Raw genomic sequence first — 27,247 nt, forward strand, 5'->3', positions numbered from 1 at the left:
GCTTCCGCCTTCTATTTGCCCCACAACAACAACCCTGTGAGGTGGGTTGAGCTGAGAGTGTCTGGCCCAAAGTCACCCAACTAGCTTTCACGCCTAAGGGAGATCTAGAATTCAGTCTCCTAGTTTCTAGCCCAGCACCTTAACCATTACACCAAACTGGCATTGTGTTTTAGGGTGATATGGCCCCCAGCATGCCATTCAAATGTCAAGTGCAGCCTTTGGAATCAAAATAATTGAGCTGTCCTGTTTCAGGCAATACTTTTTGTTATCTCATTGTGCTATATTTTCTTATTACACTTACCATTTGCATTTCAATGTCAGTAGTGACAGTTGTCATGAGAGCTTGCAGTGTGAGCCTGTAACAGAGAGCATTGTTGCTGTTTATAAAGGATGAATATTTTGAAAAGATGCTAAGTTTATCGTGCAATATTTTCCCCTTTCAGTTTTCACTCAAACATACTCTGAAAGAATAAAACTGAACTGTTCAAACAGGTTGATTTAGAGTTATGTACTTAAGATGGGGAGTTATATAAATTTTCTAAATAAATACACAGAGAGAAATTTCACACTGCACTTAATCTGGTTCTCCCTCAGCCCATTTGGTCCATGTAGCTTTGAGCAAACCTAGAGAGCTTAAACAAATCTAGATTTCAGTTCATGGAATGCTAATATGAGAAGAAAAGAGAGTAACAGCCTCAGTTTAGAACTGGATAAGTGGTTCAGGTTGCATAGAAAAGAGATGGATAAAAATTTCCTCCCAGCCTTCTGTGAGTTTACAATCCCAGTTTAAATGGATATATAGAATACATTTTCTGGATTCAAACCAGAGTGTTGCTATTTAACTACAGTGTACCTTCTTCAATTTTTTTTAAATGCAATGCATAATCTCATATGAAGAAATAAATAAATAAGGTATGGACAGCCAATTCACAAATGTTTTTCATTGTTTAATGTTGATATCTAATTCTGTTGATCAAGGATATTGATAATGCATAGTGGAATAAAACATTTCAGGACAAATATTCATCCTCCACCCCAAAGAAATGGAACTTAACTACCATTACCTAATGGGCAGATATGACCAATTTTCTGATGCAAATGTCCATGCTGTCCAGAATCCAACCTCATTCCGGACCACATTCCGAATTGCTTCCACTACAATAGCTTGTGGATTTGTCTCGCCACTGAGGATATAATGCAAGTATCTGCACAGAGGTTTATTCAAAATAAATCACATTTGTAGTAAGAAAATTCATTTCTAAAATGCTGCTAAATGTACAATTACAACTGGGACCAGTTAAGAATAATTGACAAGGGATGGGAAAAAATCTACAAAGTTACCGTTGTTATAGGAATTACCAATCCAATTTGATAGTGCTACATGTGGAAGCTTCAGAGAAAGGGCTGTATTGTGTCTTGAACAACTGAGTGCAAGACCCACCAAAGCTTTGACACATTCACAAAATCATTTAAAAATGTCTCTTTCATTTAAAAACATGTAAACAACCACTACCACCCTCAATTACAGAAGGGCAACTGTAGACAATTTCTTCTAAAAATACAGGCAACTGAGGATATGCACGTGGATCTTCGTTTTAGAACTTTTAACACTATAGTCAGATTTCTATTTAGACTCAAATGCTAAGGTCCAGTTTTCTGTAATGAGGGCAATCAAAGGAAAGGACAGAAGGATGCTTGGGTATGCATATGCATATGTACATGGGCAATTCCATCTTGGTGACATGGTTTTAAAAATGTTTTGATTTACAGAAATTAGATTTTGCCAATTTAATTATCTGAAATCAAATCCTTGATGAATGTGCGAAAGTGAGAAAGGGTATGTAAACTAACTTCATCCAGAAAAGCTATGTTACTTTCAAATAAATGAACAGAAGAATCTGAAAAATGGAACTCTAGCCTTGAAGTGCAGCATTTTATGCTGTTTTGTGTTTTATCAAGAGAAAGGAATACTACCATAGACACCATTCAACTATTAAGCAAATATTTATGTTTACAGCTATTTGTATTTTTTTAAAACAAAGAGGAATAACTAATTATAAGAGCACAAACTTAAGGAAACACTAAGTCCATATCTAGCAAGAATTGAATGAACTATGTAATTTTTCTCATATCTGTTACTGCCTTTGGCTTTGGAAATCATGATTTATTTTTAAAATCAGTGAAACCATTAATTAAATCACCTTTGAAGTAACCATGGCACACGAGTGCAGCTCAAGGCAAAGAATATATTAGATCTGTATACATCTGCAGTCTCATTCTGTTTAAATTTTTTCCACAAAAAATCCCATTCTTTGTCGTTACCCATCCAAACACCATAGCAACAAATAGTTGAGCTAAAACAAATAGGAACCCTGAAATTATAAACAAAACAATTTATTAATATAAAGAAATGAAACTGACTGTGATGATCAATACAATCCTAAGTACAGAGTATTCTATATTTTCACAAGTACATGTTTTCAGTTATTCCAATAGTAGTCATCTACCATAACCAATTAGAACTTTCTTACACAAAATAAATTTACATTCATATGCATTATAAGCTGTGTTTTCTGTCCCCGTGGGGTGGAAGCTATAGAATCCCTAAATCATGCAATGTTCTTCTTCAGCTTCTATCCATGTGGTGCATTTAGGATTTATTACTTCTGTTCTGTCCCAGAGTTAATCTGTTTTGTTTTTCTTCTCTGTACATTTTGTGCTTATTTTTACAATAATTCTCTAGTTTTTATTCTGTTTTATAATATGTTTTGTGGAGAAAGAACACATTTTATAATAAAGATGAAATGATAAATCATATTTACTCATGTTTGGAATTGTTCATCCACTTGTTGAAGAATTCAGAAGCTAGGTCTAAACAGTCCCGGAGCCCAAACCAGCACGCTGTTCTAAGAATTCCTTCTACAGCATGTCTCCAAAGAAAAGCAAAAATGAAAATATATAAAAATGAGAAAGAAAGAGAAATCTATTAAATTCAGTGCATTTCCTCAAAGAATCAGTACTATTTGATGCATATTTGAAGCACCCGGGCTTGTTTGCAAGGACCTATTTGCAGTGCATCTCCTCTGGTCTTGACTGAGTGAACCACTTGGAAAAGTGAGGTGGAATTGATGAGTAAATTCTTCTGCCTTTCATCATGAGGCTGAGCTTGATAGATTTTTGCTCCCTCATTAACGTTTTATTTTTTGCTATGATTATTGGATCAGATCCAGATCAACCAGATCCCATCTTGTTTTGTTTTGTAGCGTGTTTTTATTGCTTACTGTATTGCGAGCTACCCAGAGTAAGTTTGGAATTGGGTAGCATGCTTTCTTTTTTTTAATCCATTCAATTGTGTCCAATTCTCAGAGACTGCCTGGACAAGCCCCTGAAGTTTTCTTGGCAAGTTTTTTCGGAAGTAGTTTGCCGTTGCTTCCTTCCTAGGGCTGAGAGAAAGTGACTGGCCCAAGGACACCCAACTGGCTTTGTGCCCAAGGTGGGACTAGAACTCATGGTCTCCTGGTTTCTAGCCCAGTGCCTTAACCACTACACCAAACTGGCTCTCAAGGGTAGCATGTAAATTGAATGAAATAAATACAGTGATATACAATGATACACACTGTTCATTTATATGACTAATCCTACATTGAAACAAACAAGGACCTCAGATACAATAAAGGAGTACTTAATAAGGAAATAGAGTGAAAAGGTTCAGTCCTTGCAACATAATAGCACACAAGTACACACAGTTGAATACACACACAAACAGCTATAAGATATGAACAGTGTGTGGTCCTGGGATTGAATGCACCTTTTCTCTTTGCTCTGCCTGAACCTCTCTCCAAAGATTACTGGCAAAGATAGTTTTTTGCCATTTTAACATGAAAAGAGCATATATTTAGCATGGTTTAAAAAAACAAGGACATCTCTAAATCAAGAAAGAAAGAAAGAAAGAAAATGGGGGGAGGACAGAATCCATAAATTCCTGTTCCCACCTACGTGTGTAACTCTCAACTTAAAAAAAAACGTGTAAGTCAGCCTCTGGCTATCAAACTGTTAACCCCTGATCTACTGCAATGCTGTTCAATTTCATTTTTAAAAGTAAGAGTCTTCATGGACTAAAAACATACTCGAAGACAATTTGATGACAACATTATATGGCTATTCTCTAAAAAATGAGAGAACAATGTGGAGATGTTCCACAGGAAATGCTTAGTGTGAATGAAGTATATAAATTGTATTTCTTTGAACATATCAGTTGGAAGGGAATCTCACTGATATCAGTAGAACTCATCATTTCTTTGCATTTAATAACAAGGTCATGGATATATTAAACACATTTAAGATCTTACATGGTGAATGGGTTAATTTCCAATGCTTCAGTGCTCTTACGAAGAAGATATGCATAGCGATGATATATTGGTGTTACTCGTGGTAATAAGTATTGCTTTGAAGAAAAGAAAAAGACATACAATTATTATTATTTTTTAATTGGAAAAAGACAGTGGTCTTGAGGAAGACAAATCAAATCCTCAAAATATACAAAGAATAGCCTTTTTGAGACATGGTCAGTCAGTCCTATTAAACTTATGCCCTAACTATGGATTTGATATTTCTTATTATAAGGACACTCTTCCAATTCTATTCCTCTAAAACAAAAATAATGTTTAAATTCTCCAAATGTTCTTCCATTTCCCTGTACATGAATTTAGGAGAATATGTATATGTATTGGGGAGGATGGGGCTTGGGGGGGGGGGGGAAGCAACAATACTAAAATATGTTCGACAGTATCTTTTCCATAGAATCCCTGCACCTGCTTTGCCTTCGGAGTCTAACATTCCTGAGTAAAGCTTCAATTTGCAGGTCTGATATTAAACATGTCCATGTGCTTTGAGGTGCAGAGATCAAACCAAGTGTTCTTGACATCTAAAACTACAACAAAAAAGGTATTTTTCATTTTTTTAAACGTTATATGAGTATGTTTACATTTTTCTGTTTCTCCGTGAACAAACTCTGTTCCAACAAAATTCACATTAGCAAAAATTGACATTTGTAATGTTTTATAACTACGGTACACCTATATTAACTTCCATGATTTAAGCAGTATTTCAAGGTTAATATTCCAATTGTATGGTTCCATATTCAGACATCAGTGCTAATGATATCCATGCTGGCTAGGAATTCTGTGAATTGTTCTCCCAATATATCTGGAAGGCACCTGGTGAAGGAAATTTGGTCTGTTGCTTCTGGTGGTTTTGATTCATTCAGTGCCATTAGAATCTTCAGTAAAGGTCACAGTGCTTGTCTACCATTGGAACCATTGGTAAATAGTAAATAATCATATTCTGTATTTGATCCAGAGTCGATCAACTAAAATGTATGAGATTTAAGTCTTCTATATTTTAATTAAGTCTCATATTGGGCAATTCCCACAAAGCCTCCAACATTCCCCTTTTAGGGAAGGCTGATAAGAAGGTAAATGGGGACCAGTTACAGAAGATCCTAGAAGTAGCAGTTTATCTCGATCTTAGAACCAGGATTCAGGTCCAGGTATGGAACAGATACAGCACTGGTTGTTCTGGTAGATGACCATGCTTGAGATGTGAATGAGTGTGCCTGTCTTTCTCCTATCAGATCTCTTGGTTTTAGGTTTTATGATATATGCTGCCCAGAATCATCTCATTGGTGGTGTAAACTCTATATACAATAAACAAATAATTCTCAGTGGATCCACCCCAAAGTCTGGATATAATGAAGTTAGCCACTTCACAGAACTAGGAGGAAACCGAAGATGAACACTGGAAGTAATCTGGAAATAAAACATATCACTACTTAATGAGTTTCCTTCCTTCCTTAGTGTGTTGAGTGAATTTAGACTGAATATATGGGCATTTTGCAAAACGTTACAATCTAATAATAAGATTTTGATAAAAAATATACTATCAGAAGCTGTGCATAATCCTGTCAATTAAAAAGTCAATTTCAGCATCCATTTCAGTTACCTTTAAAACTGGATATAATTCAGAATCTCTCAGAAGAAAACGCCAGCTGTAAATGCCCAGCGCATCCAATGCCATTTCCCACACTGTGGAATCATCTTCTTTTTCAAGGTATTTAGTTAAATACAGTGGAGTCTCATACCCAGTGTAATTGGACCTATTTAAAAGAAATCATATTTAATCTGGTTCGAGTTATCACACATACATATGAATCAGTGGAGGAGACAAAAATGCAATAATTATTTCACAATGATCAAATAGTGTGGTTCTGAAATACTTTTCCATTAATCTCATTAAGAATATTCTTTTAGCTGAATGATATATTTAGAATCCTACAGACAGTCCTACTAAAAATATTAATCAGGAACAAGTATTATCTGGAGTTGTGAAGTTTGTAAAACAGAATTCATACACATATACACAAGGGCATATAAATAAGCAACGACATGAAAGAAACAAAAACAAAAGCTGTTTGGGAGGAGTAATATATCCTAGTTCACTTTGGAAGGCATCAACATTTTCAAACATCTTGCAGTCCTTTTTTCTGAAAATACAGTAATTAGGAGAGACTGTCAATCCTACCATAGCATAGGAGAGTTTTTAAATCCTGAAAAAGAGGACACTTACAAAGAAATGGTTGGAGCTTCAGCGATATTACCATCAACCAAATAAATAACATTTGAGAAAAAGGCCTTAAAACAGACACACAAAGCTAACTTTCCATGCCATGTCAACTGAAAGAAGCTGAAATGAACATTCCTTTTAGTCAATATGGTGCAGTTGGGGCGTTTCTTTAAAATATATCAAAACCTCTACCTGAGAACTGGCTTTTAAAAAGAGAACAGTTGAAAAACTAAGAGGTTTGACATCTCCTTTTGGATTCTATCTTATTCCTGTTCTACAGATTTTCTCAGTGCTTGCTATATTAGAAAATTTTTAAGATAAATCAGATGATTGATCTGCAAAAATTAAGGTATAGAAATATTTTGGTGAGAAGCTGAGGTTAAAGCAGCAGCAAAGGCAACAAGGAAAAGAAAACAACAAAGGACAAATACAGAAAATTCCAGAAATAAGACAACTGCCTGTAGTTTATAACCTTCCTATTGGCAGAGTAATCCTTTGTAAATAAAATCACATAAGAAACTGTGTGAAGCAACTTCCCAATTTGATTGACTGCTCTCAACATCAGACCACCACTTCATATATGGCACTGCAACTAAAATGGCTTAAACTGGCTTCAAAGCCATGGCAACACTATGGGTCCTTGCAGAAGAAAATCTCATTATGCAATTTCCCTGTCCCATTCACAGAATTTAGAGGTGTCCAGGTATCATTATTTACCACAGCCTTTCCCAGTTTGGGACATCCAGCATAAAAACACATTAAAGAGGAAAAGGTGGGAAAGGAACACAATATATTTTATTAGCACCAGGACTTTTCCATCTGGAAATACCCCTTAACTTCATCTTTAATTTGCTTTGGGGTCAGTAGCCAGATGGAAGAACATACTGGCAGAATCCAGCTGCACTGGTCAGCAAGATATACTCACAGTTCAAAAGCTTATGAAGGGTGAGGACTTGAGCTGGAAGCATGATCAGGAAGCAGGCTGAGGCTGGAGAAGGCAGGTGGTCTGGGGTCAGAGCTGGAGCAGAAAAAGGGCAGGAGCAAGAAACAGGCTAGAGGCAGGATAGAAAGTACATATTTGGAGTGCAGGTTCAAAAATGCCAGTGAGAATGATTTGCAGGAGAGGCATGTGCATGACCAAGGCTGCAGTCTTAAGTACTTTTAATAGGGAGTCCTAAATGAGATTTACATCTGAGTACAGATACTTAGGACTGCATTATCCAGCATCAATTCCCACACAGGCTAAAGAGTAAAGCTACTGAATTATGAGGGACTTATTTCTTTATAAACATATACATATACTGTATATGTTTATAAAAAAATACATAGAACATATTGTAAACAAGTTTATTGAGAGTAACCAGGCAAGAGGCCATTCATTATAAGTGTGAAGAAAACTGGCCAACCCATTGCTCTTGGTCACTCTTTCTGCTGCCCATGGAACTGTGGCAGTTCTGTCCATTTTTCCCTGATGCTCATGATCTATTTTCAACTGCCTGCTGGGGAACAAGTTGCTGCTCCTGCTCCCTGACTATTTATAGTGAAGAAACTGTACTGTGAAGCAGAATAGCTGGTGAAGGGACAATAATAAACCCTCCTTGCTCCCAGCAGCCTTGTTCAAGATTTCTATTTCCTCTCTCCTATGCATTCATAATGTCTATGCAAGAATTGCTTTGTGAATAAATGGTATGTCGTAGCCCTACACATCATCCCTCTCTCACTTGTGTTGCTTCCAAATATTTCCGTAGAACCAGTGTTGCTGCCCAGCCTCCAAAGAATGTCTACCCTTCCTGGGCACAGATGCAGTCTCCTAAGTGGTGGGGAAGGAATTACAGAAGGCTGCAGAAGTCAGTTCACATTACCAGACACCCCATCTGTTTGTGGATTCACACTGGTTGAGGGACTAAGCTGAGAGAAAGGGAATGGATTAAGAGGAACTTTCATAGTGCTGAGCTCACTAGTCCCTAAGGCTAGGAAAGGTATTTCAAAGTGTTAGGGACATTGCAATATGTATTAGAGATACATTAGTTTTAAATTCATGCCTATTTTTTTCCTCAACTCTTGTTAATCCAGTTGATCAAAAGTTCCAGGGAATGTGGTGCATTGTGTTAATTGCACTTCTGACTTAAAGATGGTGCAAGAAGAAAGTGTAGAGAAAAAAAGGTATCAGATTTTTTAAAAGAAAAGGGATCAGATGCAGAATGAATGTAGAACCCAATTATAAATGTAGTGAAATTTACTGCAGTACATAGCTTACCAACTCAAGTGAAAGGCATCTACCATTAACTGTAATCTGCTGATAGAGGGAATAGCCTGCAAAAGATATCCATATATTTAGTTTATTTAAAACAGCTATCTTCAAGTATCTAGAGTACTTCAAAGTATCTGCAATACTTCATCAGTCTCCTAAAAACTTTCATTATACTGATCTGCAATTATTCAAGATGAATGTGAAGAAATATATGACAGGTTCCTTATTTGGAACTGTAATATTGCTACTCATTCACAAATATCTCCAAAACCTTAACAGTAGATGGATTTTCTAAATTACATACATGCACAAAGAATGTGGGCTACCAAGCGCCTTCCTTTCTCATTCCTTTAAGATAAACATGCCCAGACTGCTGAGACCTTGACATGCCTGATGCTGGAAGCATATAATTAAAATGGATTAGTTAAACCCATCAATGTATTTGTGTGGTTTTTTCCTACTGATTCATTTCTCTGTTTCCTTCCTACCACAGATGTATAGGAAGCCAAATCCATAATTATATAAGACAATATACTAGTTTCATTCATGTCCTCAATCCCTAAAATTATTTTCAATGATCTTTATCAGCACTGTGTCCTTCTGCATTTCCCTTCCACTTAAGACATTTTAGAAGAGGAGTATATTCTTTATTGCATTTTAGAATATGGATTTAATATGGACCAAAAATATTGGCTCTTTTTGCATGGGAATGGAGACTAAGAGTAAACTGGTTGCCTTAAGCCTTGCAAATGCTTGTGCTCTTCCTTCGACTCCCAATATTTCCAGCCACTCCAAAAATTAGCCCTAGCCTCATGCACTTTGGGAATGTGGCTCTCCCCAAGGAGATGCCACTCAGATACTTTGGAGCATCCTTTCCTAAGAAGAATTAGCCGAGCAGAAATGGCTGAAAATAATTCTCAGACTTCATCATGGAGGAAAATCATGATCCAAAGTGCTTTTAGAAAATGCTGCACTGTAGAATAACATAATCATTCTTACAATAATCATCTACACAATCATCATAAAAACTATCATACCTTTGGGTCACCTTCAAGCACTTTGGCCAATTTTCTCCAATACTTTTGATCATAGTTGATTCTATAGTAAGCACTCATGTTCACATTTAAAACAATCCAATCGTGTTCTGAATCTGATATTTTCATTTCAGGAAATATTTCTGTAAGTACATGAAAGGAAGAAAACATAACATGAATTTTTAATACTGCCCTTCTGAAAAGCTATGTATGCGCATAATGACACGCTGCATAATTTCTAATGTAAGATAAATAACCAACTATACCAAGTGCAGCTTGCCACATTGCCCACATATGTATAATTCTGGAAGCCACAACAGTGATCTTTTTTCATAATCATATCACACTAAAATATTTGGACACAGTTTAGGGCACTGAAGTTCTTTTCTATCTCCTGAAAGATTTATTTATTTACTTATTTATCAAATCTGTCACCTCCCATCTCCTCTCACCAGGGGGACTCTGGGCAGTTTACAGCAAAATAATCAATAAAACAATAAATATATAAAAGTGCACTGTATAAAAACAATTACAAGTAACAAATAAATATGGATAAAGATAAAGACCAGATGGCTATGATCTAATGCAGTCCTTGCATGGAAGGGGCACATTAGGGCACTAGCCAACCCCAGGCATAACTATTCCCCTCCCCACCCCAGGCCAGCTGGCAGAGCCAGGTCTTCAAATTCCTCCAGAAGGCCAGAAGTGATGGGGCTAACCTCACCTCCGGGGGCAAGATGTTGCAGAGGGCGGGAGCTACTGCAGAGAAGGTCCGCCTCCTGGACCCCGCCAAAATGGAATTCTGTTACCAACAGGGTCCACAACATGCCCTTTCTGCATGATTGGGTGGGACAGGTTGACGTAACGGGGAAGATGCGGTCCCTCAGGTAGACTGGCCCCATGCCTTGTAGGGCTTTAAAGGTGATAACCAACACCTTGAACTGGATCCAGAAGCAAACTGGTACCCAATGCAGCTTGCGCAGTAAAGATGTTATATGCGCCCTTCTAGGGGTGCCAAAGATAGCCTGCGCAGCTGCATTCTGGACCAGCTGAAGCTTCCAAATACTCTTCAAGGGTAGCCCCATGTAGAGCGCATTGCAGTAGTCAATATGGGAGATAACAAGGGCATGAGTGACCGAAGGGCTTCCGAACCCAGGAAAGGGCATAACAGATGTAAAAGAAAGCAGAGCAAGGAAGCAGGAATGGTTGCAGCATCCACTTTCACTTTTTTCCTTTTCCTAGCCTAAGGTGACAGTACAGGCTTTCCGTAAGAAACTTGCTAGCTGTGCCGAGACCACCGGATAGAGATTCACTATATCTGCCCTAAACTAAGCTAATACGCTCTTAAAGTGCCTTCCTAACCACCAATTTAATTCTCCTCTCAGCTGCTTTCCAGTCTCTTTTCCACTAGCATTTTCAAATGGTGTTTTCCACATTTCACTCAGTCTAACTCTTGTTGCCATTCTATAACATGCTCTTACTGTTAAACAGTACCCCCACCAATTCTTCTGTTAAAGGAACCTGTATGAAAAGCAGAGGAAATTACAATAATTCATCATTGATATTTTGGCTATAATTTGCTTCTCTCATATGTTCAGATTCATATATGGCAGACAGTAAAGACTTTCTGAAATTCAGGAAAACATACTTACTACTACGTTTATCAAGCCATACTACAGGTTGTAAGGTTCCATTTCTTATCCAAGAAATAGGAATAATCCATGTGTCACTTAAAAAAATAAAAATTGATAATTAATTCATAAACCTAAGTAAAAATACCATTCAAATGCTATCACTTAAATTTAGAAAAGTTCTGAGAAAAAAACTCTAACTTAACTTTTTCCTTTAAAATTGTATAGTTCAAAAGTGCAATGCAAATTCTGTTTACACCTAAAAGGTGCATAACCTAGACTCCACTGTGCAACTGTAAACTGGAACTTCTGTGTGTGCTTGAATTCCATGTATTTCACCTGAATTTATGTCGAATAAATATCACCCATGAATACAACGCAAATATGCATAGGACTTTCTTATCTCTAGTAGGGTAATGCCTGTATGTGTATGAAAAACTTTTACTTTCTATACTTGACAACTGGAAATCCACAATGATGCTCATGGATTGCACAAGTTTCCCATTTTTAAGCCATATTCCTTGTATGAAAATAAACAGCGTAGATGCCAACAGAACCTGTTCTCGTGCAACAGGCACATTCCAAAGATAAGCAAGTGCTATTATGTACTTCTAACTCTTTTTCAGTTGAGTACATGCTGCATTCCAATGGAACAGCTGAGACACGTCTCCAGGTTTCAGCCCAGTAATATAAGCTGCTTTATATTTGTGTACATGTGTTTGTTAAAAAGTGCTTTATGTCCATCTAGAAGATTAGAAGGCTTCTTTTGCAACTTCCTGAGGGCCACCTAGCATAGTCAGTGACTGATATTTGATTACATTCTCATATATATATCTACATATTCAATAAGAGCTACTGAAAATGAGGCCTCTGGTAGAAATAAGCATTTAGGAACATGGACTAACTGCTGAAGGATATTTCATCCAATGTTTTCTAAAAATCAGATTTCATTTATCCAAAGAATCATTCTGTGTGTCCCTTTAAACAATGGCTAAAATATAGTAGGGAAGGACCTGCAGTTGACTATGTCAGTGTTTTTGAAAATTTCTGAATGACTTCTAAACTTGCTGTTATGTTCTGCTACTTCCCAGTTATAACCACTCCAACTTTATCAGTTGCTGATAGTATATACAATTGGTGCATTCCTTCCTGCCCTGCACCCAAATATCAGGACAAATGGTATTGTAGACAGGATTAGCCTCAGATTATGTCCTTGCTTTCTCCCCAATTGTTTACTTTATTCCTAACTCACACTCACTCTAATAACGTGTAATACAGATTAAACCATAATGAATCAGCTCAGTTTGGATGGTTCTCCAAATTATGGTTTGAAAAATCAAAATCAGCTGAATAGCCAAGTATCCCACATTCCTGCTCAGATGTAGTTTAAGTTTCATTTTGGCATTTACAAGTGGTGTCTGAGAAATACAGACTTCTAACTATGCTTCATAGGGTAAGCACAAATCATAGTTTGCAGGTTTGGAAGCCATAGAAAATTATAAATTGTGCTCAAACAGAAGATAATTTGTACTGGAAAAGTGTACCAGCTTAATTTATTTCTATCATTGAAAACCTGCAGATCAGCTCTTTAAAAAATCCATACTAAACATATTATTATCATCATCAGTATTTACATATAGTTTACTAGACAGTTCTGACTGGATTTGGTACTTTTGACTATTGGATGCTTCCTAAGGATCTAGGAAAGTTAATAGCTATCTATCTATCCATCCATCCATCCATCCATCCATCCACACACACATACGCTGTTCCAAAAAATGCAACTTTTTGTAATCAATGAGTTGAGATTCTATCCATTCCTATTGTGTCCAAGTGCTTTTTCAGATCTTTTGGGATCAACTACTATTGCACTCACTTTTTTTACACATTCACACAATCTCTATTTAAGCCTTTATGTTGTTGTTATTATTATTGAAAAAACAAACCACATACATTGAGCTGTGTTCTCCTTCTTCAGCAAAATATGGCTCCTGGCTAATATTGCCAGTAGTAAAATTTACTGTCAGGAGTGGAAAGCCCTTCTGGCAGGTCCAAGAGTCCATTATCAATTTTACTGGTGCTGGCAACTGGAAGTCATTGTGCTCATCTATTACCTTCCAAAAATATATACATATTCTGGATTAGAACACAGTTTTTAGTTTTATGTTAAATATGTATGTATAGAAATATCATGTATTTCAAGTAACATGAATCATTCATATCCTTGCAGTATGTGGGTTCCTTGCAGTGAAGGTACTGATACTAGATCTTGAGTCAAAGGCTGTCAGCTGGAATCCAGCCAAAGCTTGCACCCCTTACACAGGAATCCTCTTAGGTACTGGCAGAGACTCAGACTTTCTGCAGAAGTGCAAGCAGATAGTAACACAAGATAGTAATGAAGCTCTGATAAACTGCTAAGCTCCAAGCCAGAAGACCAACTCTTTGATCTTCAAAAAAGGGACATAATGGTGAAGGCAACAGGCTAGAAACCAGGAGCCTAAGAGTTCTAGTCCTGCCTTAGGCATGAAAGCCAGCTGGGTGACCTTGGGCCAGTCACTCCCTCTCAGCCCAACTCACCTCACAGGGTTGTTGTTGTGGGGAAAATAGGGGGAGGAAGGAGTATTTAGTATGTTCGCCATCTTGAGTTATTTATTAAAAATAATAATAAATGTGGGATAGAAAATAAATAAAATAAATAATCTTGATAGGGTAGCCTAATCAGCTCAATATATTATCTGAGGATATTAGATCACTGGAACTATCCGAGGTTCTGAAATACCATTACGACTCAGACTTCTATTTTGCTTAATAAAGAACCAAGCTCTCATCGTATTGCATAGTTACAAGGGCATATTCTTCATTTAGTACCAATCAAATGGAGCATTTACTTTTAATAGGATTGCAGTACAGAAGGGGATATTTAAGAGCCAGTGTGACGCGGGCAATTAGATGCTTCAGTATGACCAGGGAAACTCAGGTTACACTGCATCCTCAGCTAAAGAAACTCATTGGGTGACCTAACACCATCTCTCCACCCAGGTTATGCATGTGAGTTTGATGTTGTAATGACAAGACTGGGAGAACGATTCTGCAAGTGACACTCTGAGTTCCTTGAGGAAAAGCAGGATACAAATCTGATAAATATTAATAAACTAATGGGATATTTTTGTAAGCCAATTTAAAATTACCCTATCTTTAACCTGTGTTCCTGATTAAGGTTGTTCCACCTAGTAGTCAGTATACAGAAACACTGTTATAGTTACTAACTACTAATCAAAAAGCAAGAATTAATCTGATGATAAACCACTCTCAAACACTGTACATGCTCTGTAGGTGTTCACTCATTGTCAAGCAGGACAAAGGTACATTTATGCTCCGTGAAGTATTTCAACTCTTCCATATTACAACATTACACAGCTTGTCAAAACTGTGCATCTCCCTGTCTGTTACACCCACACAAGAAGTCTTAGAAAAATAATGGAGGATCTTAGTGGGTCTCATTAAGCTGAACAATAGACATACATGTTGTTATTCACATCCAACACAATATAGACACTCCAAGTACTAATATGTGCAAAAAGCTAAGGCTGGGAGAGCAATAAATGGGCAAAGTCAGTATAGGTTGTTCCAGTGACCATATTAACATGGCAATGAAGTCATTGCACTGCCCATCATAAGGAGAGATTATCAGAGGAACACCAATCTCTTTGCCAGATGACAGACACATGTTCCTTACTCTTACAAAAGTGACAATTCTAAAAAGAGGCTAAATGGAAACTGGAATTGGCACAATCTGAGAAGCAGTATATAAAAGCTAGAGAAAACTGAGCTTGAAAGAACATTCTTCCAAACCTCAGTTGGGACTTAGAAGAGGAAGCAATGCTAAGAAGAAAAGCCAGAAACTTGTGCTTTCTACAAAGCCATGCTACAAGTCACCATAATCTCCCCCTCCCCCCTTTTTTTTAATAGAAAGAGGGCCTAGATGGTGAGATTGTCAATAATGAGCAGATGTCTGTTCTAAGGTGTCTTGGACTCACAGCTTTCCTCTGTGGGACTAAACTCCTCCTTTACTTTATACCCTGACAGAACTAGCTTCTCCAGATATATAATAAAGCCAACTGAGGCTCTAATTTTCTCTAATATTATTCCCCTTTTTTCCCTAGCCATGTTAGGTAGCAAAATTTGTCTATCTACTATTTTCAGGCACATGGAAATAGTAGCTAGTATCTGGCACAAATGAGAGATTTCCTTCCTACGGGTATTGATAACCTCCTCTGTCTTCAGCTATAGTAGAAATCTGCCACAGGACTGCTATGTACTTCATACATTGTTTCCAATGCGCCTTTGCTTTCTGGCTGGAAGTACATGAGTGCCTGCAGAAGGTAAGGATTAAACCAAAGACAAATAAATGTACTGAGATGTACAAAGACTGCCAAACATGTTTTAAATTAGCTATACTTCAATTGCCACATTAAAAAGACCATGAATAACAGTATGTCCAGGCATAGGCCAGATCTGAAAACCGAGGAGAATGCGACAATTGATGATGCTGACTTTAGAGAACAGAGTGACAGAGCAACTACACCAAATTGCCATGACTGCAGTTTAAATCCCATTTATTCACCACCAACAGTTCCCAAATCATTAAAATTAAGAATCTAGCAAATGCATTGTAAATTTTAATCACCTTTTGAATGTGATTCCACAGATCATCTTGGATGGCATTAGAAAAGGAAAATGCACTCAGATATGACTGCAGTAAAACAAGAACATAATTAGTAAATTTAAACTGACAAGTCATTTCAAAAGTAAAATGTTATCCTTGGCTAGTTTTTAAATTGCAATGTAATTTAATGTAAAGATATTTTCTAAACTTACATTCAGTGCTTTGATAAACAATCTTTCAGTCATAAAGTTGGAAAGCATCCGGATGACAGAAGCCGCCTAAAATAAATAAACGCACGGACAGAAAAGATTAGTAAACTTATGTAATTCGACATGTTTACTTACATTACATTCAGAATATTTTATACACACACTGAATGAAAATGGTAGGTAATATAATCAAAATTGTGTCACTTTCATGCAGATTATGAGATCTTGTAACATACAGAGAATAAATTACTTTTCTCATGCACTGCAAAAAATTATTCTTCCATAATATCTATTTATGAATCATTTATGAAATACTCTTTTGCAATAATATAGTGATTTACCTTATGGTAAGTTACTGTACTGAACAGTTCCATTAATGAGTCTGGTTGATGGGTTTCATCTGTGTCTGATACAGACTGATTTAATTCTTTATTTTCTTTAGCCAACATAGGTAGCACAACCATCTTGCTAAAGAGTTTATCCTGCAAATAACCATAAACTGTCATTTTTTACACATCCAAACCCAAATTTAGAATTCTATAATAAAATTCATAAACCCATTCAGTCCTCCCTGCTCTCTTGTTTAAAATATTTAGTCTTGTTCATATCAAACTCAAGGGAACTTGCTTAAACTGGAAATCTATACAGAAGCATGAATGTTAATTCTATCTATCTCAATCAATCAACTTATTCACTCAACATGTTATACCATCTAGTGAAGCTTTCATGATCACCTCTGATAGATAAGAAGCATAAATTAGTTCTAAGCTGGTTTACAGCATTAAATAAATAGCAGTGAGTTTCTGCAGACAGAACATGTGGTTTAAGACATTACTAAAGCTGCAGAAGAATAAGGCACCATGATTGTCAATTGTTCGATAAGAAACTGTTTAGTGAATCTGATGCAAAAGTGCAAGTGCAAATTGGTCAAGTTTAGAGAAATAGGTTAGGCATAGTAAGCCTATGTTTGCATTGCACCAGGCTGCAGGTAAGGACTCACATGGCAGTAGCAACTCAGCAGTGACAGAGGCAGGAAGAAGGTTGTGACAGGGCTCATAATTATATAATCATAAAGTTGGGAGGAAGCTAATCCAATCCGCTGCTCAGTGCAGATTCAACTGCAATAGTTCTAACATATGAACATCCAGCCTCTGTTTGAAAACCTCCAGTGAAGAAGAATTCACCATTTAATATAATAGTAAGGAAGGTAGACTAAATAAAGTGGTCTCTCCAAGGCCTAGAGCAGGTTTCTCAACCTTGGCAACTTTAAGGTGTATGGATATGGCTGGCTGGGGAATTCCAGGATTTGAAGTCCACACATCTTAAAGTTGCCAAGATTGAGAAACACTGGCCTAGAGCCTCTATTACATAGCTTTCATTAACTTAAAAGTAAAGCGAGAGTTTGGATAAAAGATACACAGAAAATGTTGCTTAATTCACACGTACCAATGGCATGATGCGTTCAATGTAGTGTAGACCTAGATATTCGAGGTAAGTTGCAAATCCCTCATTAAGCCATAAGTCGTTCCACCAATCCATGGTAACTAGGTTTCCAAACCACTTAAAATAGGAAGGAGGGGGGGAGAGTCTTTAAATGTATTCTTTCAACTGCTGTTCTCATCCATCTGGCAAGAGATCAGTTCACGGGCTTTATTTAATGGGCACATCTTGTCACAAAAGAGTGGTGCAATATCTACAGGTTGGTAGGAGTCTTACAAAATACATTAAAGTTACCACAGAGATTAAAATAGGGAGTTAAAGAAAGAAAAGGAAGTCTAGGTTTTTATTACATAATCAAATGCAACTATTTCAAAGAGTCAAATTAGATGTAAAGCTACTGGTGTCACGGCAATTAACGTGCTCATTTTCATAATCATATTCATCAGTACTGGCAGGTTCTAGACCATGACTGACAAGGGAAATCTAATCATGGTCGGGACAAAAATCGCTTCCCCCAGGCTGTTATTTCAAGCCAAATCTCTCTATATTCCTACATACATCTCTTCAAATGCTATTCCCGGTACTTTTTATATAACAAAATATGGGGAAGTTAACAGTACTCAAGGAATTAATCCTGTGTCTAGTTTTATCCTGTATCTACTTTGTTTAATGTGGAAGAAGGTGAAGTCACCGTTTTGGATTTTGCCTTATTTTTTTCATCTAATTATATTATGTATAAAAGTAGTGATTAGAACTTATATATTAATGGTTTCAAAATTTAGTGTCTTTAAGAATATATTTGTAGTAGGGTATGTGTGTGTGTATACAGTATATCTTCACATTTATGTATTATATATATAATACATAATATCTTATATTTGTGGTAATAGTACTAGCTATAAGTTTAGCTCCTAGACTTATGATTTTATTTAATAAATCTATTAGCATCGTTCTCATCCAAGAATACTTACTTAGATACTTAGATACTGATGGGACATTTAATTATTCTTTGTTTAAGGATACTGAATTTCCATATGGTAATGGTTGATTTCTATGGTTCCACAAAAAACAGTCCTGATTTACAGTATTTCATAGATTTCTTGCAAAACTATATTCAGTTTTTGGTGGTGATCTTAATCTTGTTACAGATTTTCATCTGGACAAAATACTCTACCTAAAAAGTATATTTATAATAAAAATTGGAAGTGCTGCAAGCTTATATGCAAGAATTTGATTTGATAGACATTTGGCATACATATGGTCCTACCATCAGGGAGTATATGTAATTTTTATGCTTGGCAGGTTGAATTTTCTCTGAAGAGATTACATTTAAAGTATTAGGAATTAGATGAATAAATTGGATAGCCAACACCCAGATAAGCAGGATTATGAGGTATGAGAAGAAGAGGTCATTTGTGGTATTTTAAGAGAGGGTATAAGTTACTAATGTTGTTTATACTTCCCTCTTCATCACAAGTCATTTCTTTATATATTTCTTCTCTTCTTCTTTACTATATTCCTATTTTTTCTCTTTTTCTTTTTTCTGTACTTTCTATTATTTTTATTCTTAAGGTTTTTTAGTTTGTATTAGTTATTTATCTTTTTAGTTGTAATGTTTAATAAAATTACTATAAAAAAATAAAATCCAGATTCTAGGAATGAATAATACGAGAAGAACTTCTAGATCATCCAGCTATCCAGATATTACTCACTGTGAATTTCCAGATATACTTTGCTGCCCATGACTGCAAACTAAACATTGGAGTAGGTGGACATGATCTGGAGTAATACTTAGTTTCATTTTCTAGGGCCAGAAAACAAGTATGTTGCCAAACCATCAGTAGCTATCAATATGATCTCTGTTCCTTTCCTGACCATAGCTTTTTTTTTTTTTAACCAGAATCATATTAGAGCTCAGTGCTTGCCATAGCTTCTTAATAAGTTTGGGATGAAGAGAAACAGGGACTCTCTCTTTTGATGTAAACAGTCCTTCTGCCCTTCCAACAGCACAAATGGTTGCCTGCATGCTACAGAATACATCTAAGTGCTTCACCAGAAAGTAAGAAGTTTCTTGTTTTAATCTACCACATAGCAATGATCTTTTCCAGAGAACAGTAAAGAATGTCAACGTTATCCATAAATCTCACTGAAAATACCAGTTGATTTTATTTGGTGTATCTATGTCAAGACATAATACACTTTTAGTAGTTTCATTAATTCTATACAATAATAATCATTTTAGAGGTAATTTTTTAAACTCTTCACTAATAACAAGGTGGCTTGTTTGCTATTGTTTCCATTCAGCCTTCCCCAATCTGACACACTCTAGATGTGTTGGGCTGTAATTCCCAGAATGCCCAGCTAATACGATTTAATACATGTAGATGGTGCCATCTTACAGAAGGATTCATTAGTATGCCCATACTTGATTTTCACAGTAAATTGCATCAATTCAATGATAATTAATTAGGAAGCATCTATTTTATTGTAATGATAAATAAAAGTACTGTACAGACATTTTACTGCATACCTGGTGTGCTACCTCATGGGCAACAATTTGGCAAATCTGCATTTTCTCTAATATATATTTATCTTCTGGATTGTACAGTAAGGAAGTTTCATGGAAAATCATTAATCCCCAGTTTTCCATTGCACCAGCATTCATATTAGGTAGTGCAACCACATCTAAAGGAATTTGAATTGAAAAAGAGTCACTTTAACAATTTCATTCTTAACTTGATTACATAAACCCTTTTTACATACTGCATATTTCCCAAAATTTTCAGGGTTGACAGTATCATCCAAATAGATCTACAAATGCTGCCTTTCATGTAAGTTAGCCAGTTTCTAGTACAAATACATTTATTTCATGATCTCTGGCAAGATTCAGATATTGTGCTAAGTCAGTATTTATTTTAGCTTTGTGTTGTTGAACAATGCATGCAGGGCTCATCACACACAGTGCTAAGCCATAAGGCAAGGTTTATAAACCACAATGGCTAGGTCCACACATAGTTCTAAGCCAAAACCAAACTAATCACATTAAGATTTGACACAATATATGGACCTAGCATTTGTATTCCTTTTACACAGGAACATAGGAAGATGTCTTACATGTATTCGCACAAGACCCTGAGATTACTGATTCTATTGGCAGCTGTTCATGGTTTCAGCCAAGAACCTCCCCAGCCCTTTTCAGAGATGCCAAAGATTTAACCTGAATAATAAACAGCTAAATCCAGAACAATGTAAAAAACAAACAAATCCCAAACTAAAACCTAAGATAGGTGTCCGCATTCAGCCAGCTGGAGCCAAAATACACTGAAACGAACAGTAACTGTAGCAAGGTGGGAGCTGCATGTACGTCTGGGGGACAGTATTCCATAAGATGGGGCTATTACAGGAGGGCCTGATATCTCACCCCCATCTTTCAGCATGCCCTCTCTTGATGAGCAGATGCATACTTGCTGTCCCCATCTGGCAACCTTTTAAATAATCTGGTCACCCAGATATGTGCAAATATATCCCTCAAATTTGGTGATGACCCCATAGGGGTCATAGGGTGACTGTGACAGTCACACAGGAGATTGTAACTGTCCGTTTGAGAAACCTTTTTATGATCTACTGTAAGTCATTCTAGCCATTTTTAAACAGAAAAGCAAGGTATAAATATTTCAAATACAATATAATAAATAAATATGGTATATTTCAAAATGTAAGTTGTCAAAAACCGATTACTTTCTGGAGAATAATAACACAGAATATAACAATTACCTTATAAATTACTAAATTAAGGCCAGAAATAAGGTGTCATGTTCACTGTTTCAATGTACAGTATACATCGTAATGTTTCACATGCCATGGCGCTGACGCGTGTTTCTGTTGGGAGGGAACTGCTGTGAAACCTTGTACCAAGCTCTGTATCTGTGTTCATTACAATGGAATGTGTTTGGGTTATGTTATCTGTTCAAGGACTTTTCCCGCAGACCATCAGAAGCCGTTAGGAGCACCTGGGATTGTGAACTTGGGAAGATTCTACGGGGGGAGGGACCTCATTTGCATCGAGGGTTTTTAGTTTGCATTTGGCGCGCTTTTATCATTCTCAGCTTTCTCTGTGATCCTGCATACTATTCTTTAATAAATCAGATATCTTTGAATTCCTGCTCATGAGTCTGATAGTGTTTTAGAATAGGCACTCATTACATAAAGCTGAGAATCACCAAAGTTGTACCGTTAGCTCCTACCAAGATTAGTTTCTTGTGAGGGAAAATAGTTAACGATGGCCGAGTCCAAGCTCATGACCGGGGAACTTGAGGAGACGGCTAGCTTGATGCCCGAGTCAACAGTCAAGAGCGGAGAACTGAGCCTCACCCCAGAACCTTCAGATTTCTGGGAGGAGTCGAGCTCCAGCCCTGAGGTGGAGGAATCTGATGATGGGGGAGAACCAGAGCAACCGGCACCCAGCGAATCGCCCGCAGAGTTGATCATCTGGGATGAAATGGGAGAACCCCAGCCAGGGATGTCCCAGGAGTCCTGGAAGTATCGGTTCCGGCTGACCCCAGACGTAGAATCTACCACAGTATCAACAGAGAGACAGCCTAACATGCGAGGGAGGGAGGAATCTCAAACTCCTGAAAGGCTAAGAGTGGTGGAGGCCAAAATAGAATCGATGGAGTACATGCTAAGAAACCTGTCTCTGTCATTGGGGGGGGGGGGAGGCAGGAGAGGCGCGGAGGAGATCCCAGCTTCACACAACCATCCCCCATCCTCCCACCCAGACTGCCGGCGGAGCGGGGCCAGAGATGGCTCCGGGATGAATCTCCACCCCGCAGAGCTCAATCACCAGTGTCCTCACCCTGAAGAGGGAGAACTACTGTAACCTGGGGCCCAACCACTCAGGCAGCCACTGATTCCGCTCCACCAGGAGTGGGGGTGAGAGACTTTTCTATCAAGTTTGATGGGGATCCAACCAAGTTATCTTTCTTTCTAACTAATGCTAAAAGTTACATGAGGCAGTTTGGAGCATACGTCCCTTCCGAAGAGGCTAAGATAACTGCCATTGCCACCAAGTTGAAGGGTCGAGTGGCTGACTGGTATGTTCAGTTAAGTGAGTCTGACTCCCCTGAACTTGAATATGTCGAGGACTTCATGTGGGCGTTAAAGCTGCATTTTGAGGATCCTCTGGCCAAGGCAAGAACTAAGAAGGCGTTGAAGGATCTTACCCAGGGCCAACTGTCTGTAGCTGATTATGCCCTGGAGTTTAAGGCTTTAGCTGGGAAAATCCCCGACTGGTCTCAGTCAACCTTAATAGAACGGTTTAAAGAGGGACTCAACCAGGACGTCATACAGTGGGCGTTGTGTAGAGACGACCCAGAGTCATTGTACGAATGGATCTGTCTAGCCGGCAAGGCTGAGCATGCCCAGCATACCTTCATGCAAACCAGAAGACCTAAAAAACCACCAGCCACCATGAGGGGACCACGAAGTGCTGCAACTGCTGCCTGGCCAGGCTATAGAGCCTGGGAAGAGGAGAGAGATTGGCGCTATGTGAGGGATCAGTGCCTCCGATGCGGAAAGGAAGGGCATCGAGCAGCTGATTGCCCAAAAGCCAAGGCTGGAGATCAAGTGGGCAAGCCGCTGACCAAATTGCCCCCCTGTGATGGATGACAGCAGCCAAGGGTGCAGCCGACGCCGAGGAAGTATTCTACTTCTCGGGAGAGGCTAAAGATGACTCTAACGAGCTGGCGGGAAACGCCAGCCACCTGCCATGAAGAGCGCCTGCGGGCAGGTGGAGGAGGATGGGTGCGAAGATGCTATGGTGAGTGCTGACTGTCCCACTTTAGTAGTAAAAGTGAAATTGGGCTTCCGCACAAAAACTACAGAGGTCTGGGCTTTAGTTGACTCTGGGTGTTCCAGGTGTCTAATTCACCCTGATCTGGTTGCTGCTTTGGACCTGCCTAGCTTCCCCCTCCAGCAGCCTTTGATCTTCACATAGTTGGATGGGTCAACAGTGGGGGGGGGCAACTCATTTCACTGGAACTGTTGCAATGCAAATGGGCAGCCACCATGAGACTTTAAAATTCGTAGTCACACCTGTTGGCAATCCCTTAGTAATTCTGGGAATCCCCTGGTTGACCTATCGAAACCCATATATAAACTGGGAACACAGAACCGTGACTTTTAAAGATGGGTTTTACCAAATTCCTACAGCAGAGAGAGCTGCACATGCGGGGGCTGGAAGGGTTGCGACCGCCGCACCGTGCCCTATCTTGGCACATTTAGAAGGCTTGCCCAATCGATACCAAGACTTTGCAGATGTCTTTGGGGAAATGGAAGCAGATCAGCTACCCCCCCACTGGAAAACTGACTGTGCAATAGAGTTGGTTCCCAATGCTCAATTGCCCAAGCCAAAAATTTATCCAATGACTCAGAAGGAGCTTGAGGCATTACGGGACTTTATTGACAAAAATCTGTCAAGGGGGTTTATTGAACCTGCAAATTCCCCAGTTGGGGCCCCTGTGCTATTCCAGGAAAAGAAAGATGGCACGCTTCGACTCTGTACGGACTATCGAGGGTTAAATTCCATCTCAATTTGCAACAAGTACCCTCTTCCACTCATGAAGGACATGTTAGCTCATTTGTCTAAGGGCAAGATTTTCTCCAAGCTCGATCTTCGTGAAGCCTATTTCCGCATCCGCATACGAGCTGGAGATGAGTGGAAAACTGCTTTTAATTGCCCACTGGGTTCATTTCAGTACAAAGTCCTCCCTTTTGGGTTGGCAGGGGTGCCCAGAGTCTTCATGCAATTGATTAATGAAGTATTACATGATCATTTGTTTAAAGGGGTCCTGGTTTATTTAGATGATGTTCTCATTTACACTGAAACTGAGGAGGAACACGAACGCCTCCTCAAACAGGTGCTAAGCAAGCTTAGAAATGCCAAACTCTATGCCAAACTTTCCAAATGTGAGTTTCACAAAACCCAACTTGACTATCTGGGCTATAGGGTGTCTGACAAGGGCATTGAAATGGACCCTGCAAAAATTCAGGCAATTTTAAGTTGGGAACGTCCCCGCACCCAGAGGCAATTACAAAGTTTCCTCGGGTTCAGTAATTACTACCGCCAATTTATTGAGGGGTTCGCTGAGATTGCTTTGCCCCTCACTTGTTTACTCCATACCAAGGGCTTGGGGGAGACACGCAAAGAAAAAAACCCTGGGGCAGTGCTGAATTGGACGCCTGAATGCCAGACAGCACCCCGATCCTGAACGCCCCTTTGTGGTCCAAGTTGATGCTTCTGACTCCTCAGTTGGGGCTATATTGTTACAAAGAGATTCTGAAAATCACTTAAGACCTTGTGCTTATCTGTCCAGAAAATTTTCTGAAACCGGACGCCAGTGGCATGTTTGGGAAAAGGAGGCATCTGCTGTAAAAGCCACTTTGGAAGCCTGGCATCACCTCCTGGAAGGCACTAAATGCCCTGTCGAGGTTTGGACCGATCACAGGAATTTGGAAGCCCTCCACACCCCCCGGCTTCTCAGCCCTAAACAAATTTGCTGGGCTCAATTTTTCAGTCACTTTAACTTCCAGTTGAAATTTATTCTGGGAAAGAAAAACTTTCTGGCCGATGCTTTGTCACGTTTACCTCAGGACCTTGACCAGGTGGCAGATGTGGTTGGGACTGTTCTCACTGAACCACAACTGGGCTTGGTTGCTGTCACTCGGAGCCAGACCCGTGCATAGGCAACCCCGCCCCCAGCCCAGTCTGGGAAGCGGAAAGTACAAGTTCCTTGTCAGTTACAGAAGGACTTTCTCCAGGCACTGAAATCTGACACTTGGTTGCTAGCTAATAAAGACACTGTTTCTTTTGAAAATGGTCTGGCGTGGGTGGAACACCGCCTTTATGTACCCAAAACTTTAAGAGCTGACATTTTACAGTGTTCCCATGATGATAAACTTGCTGGGAATTTTGGTTTTGTTAAAACATTACATTTGGTTCATTGTCAATTCTGGTGGCCTACCTTGAGACACGATGTAAAAGACTATGTGGCTTCCTGTCCTGTTTGTGCAATGTCCAAACATAAAGGGGGGAAACCACAGGGGCTTCTACAGCCCGTGGCCAGCCCATCCCGTCCCTGGGATGAGATTTCTATGGATTTTATTGTGGATCTTCCTCCCAGTCAGAAGAAAACTGTCATTTGGGTTGTAAAAGATTTTTTCTCCAAACAAACCCATTTCATTCCATGTGCATCCATCCCGTCAGCCCCGCAACTGGTGCACCTATTTCTCATCCACATCTACCGTCTCCACGGTAGCCCCTCCCGTTTGGTCAGCGACCGCAGGACACAGTTTACTTCCCAATTTTGGAAAACATTTTTAAAATTGATTGGCACCAAACAAGCACTGTCTACCTCTTCCCATCCTGAGACTGACGGATCTACTGAGATTTTAAACTCCACTCTTGAACAATTTCTTAGAGCATACATTAACTACCATCAGGACGATTGGGTGGAGTTACTACCTTTTGCTGAAGTGGCTTACAACAATGCTGTCCATCAAAGTACCGGACAAACCCCTTTTCGTGTGGTTTCTGGTCACGACTTTGTTCCCATCCCTGAACTGCCACAACCCCCTTCCCAAACATGTTCTGTCTCTGACTGGGCTGTTAAGCTGGCTGATTCCTGGCCAGTAATTCAACAGGCTTTGACTGATGCCCAGGTTGCTTACAAGTTTCAAGCCGGTAAGCATCGTTCCTTGCAACACGACTTCAACATTGGGGATCAGGTGTATCTATCTACTAAATTTATCAAATCGCCACAGCCCTCTAAAAAACTTGCTCCCAAGTTCATTGGTCCTTTCCCTATTGTTGGTCTTGTCAATCCAGTTACTGTTAAATTGGACCTGCCTCACAATTTGAAATGCTTGCACCCTGTTTTCCATTGCGGCTTGCTCAAGCCTGTCCACCACTCCTCCCGCTGGCATCCCCAACCTCCTCCTCCTGCTCCAATCATGATTGACGGCCAACAGCACTTTGAGGTCAAGGAGATTGTTGATTCTCGCAAGCTTCGAGGCACTCTCCAGTATCTGGTCTGATGGAAACACTTTCCTCATCCTGAATGGGTGTCTGTTCACCACGTTAATGCTCCTGATTTAGTTCGCCGTTTCCACTTGACTTACCCTTTGAAGCCTGCTGCTTAGTGTTTCTTTTGGGAGGGGCAGTATGTCACGTTCACTGTTTCAATGTACAGTATACATTGTAACGTTTCACATGCCATGGCGCTGACGTGCATTTCTGTTGGGAGGGAGCTGCTGTGAAACCTTGTACCAAGCTCTGTATCTGTGTTCATTACAGTGGAATGTGTTTGGGTTATGTTCTCTGTTCAAGGACTTTTCCC

General features: G+C 38.9%; 1 protein-coding gene across 1 annotated transcript in view; it reads right to left on the reverse strand.

Annotated features, from left to right (window-relative positions):
• The window catches only part of LVRN (laeverin), a 39,042-nt gene that overhangs the window by 1,707 nt on the left and 10,088 nt on the right, over positions 1-27,247 (reverse strand). Inside the window, exons 5-19 of the mRNA XM_063295311.1 lie at positions 20,383-20,537; positions 17,859-17,972; positions 16,754-16,894; positions 16,416-16,481; positions 16,225-16,290; positions 13,491-13,651; positions 11,559-11,635; positions 9,910-10,049; positions 8,879-8,934; positions 6,001-6,154; positions 4,350-4,444; positions 2,823-2,930; positions 2,202-2,372; positions 1,065-1,205; positions 302-356 (exon numbers count right to left, since the gene is read on the reverse strand). Coding sequence (XP_063151381.1) covers positions 302-356; positions 1,065-1,205; positions 2,202-2,372; positions 2,823-2,930; positions 4,350-4,444; positions 6,001-6,154; positions 8,879-8,934; positions 9,910-10,049; positions 11,559-11,635; positions 13,491-13,651; positions 16,225-16,290; positions 16,416-16,481; positions 16,754-16,894; positions 17,859-17,972; positions 20,383-20,537 — 1,700 coding nt within the window. The remainder of the gene's footprint in view (positions 1-301; positions 357-1,064; positions 1,206-2,201; positions 2,373-2,822; positions 2,931-4,349; positions 4,445-6,000; positions 6,155-8,878; positions 8,935-9,909; positions 10,050-11,558; positions 11,636-13,490; positions 13,652-16,224; positions 16,291-16,415; positions 16,482-16,753; positions 16,895-17,858; positions 17,973-20,382; positions 20,538-27,247) is intronic.

Source organism: Candoia aspera, chromosome 2 (genome assembly GCF_035149785.1).
Source record: "Candoia aspera isolate rCanAsp1 chromosome 2, rCanAsp1.hap2, whole genome shotgun sequence".
In the NCBI taxonomy this organism is placed as follows: Eukaryota; Metazoa; Chordata; class Lepidosauria; order Squamata; family Boidae; genus Candoia; species Candoia aspera.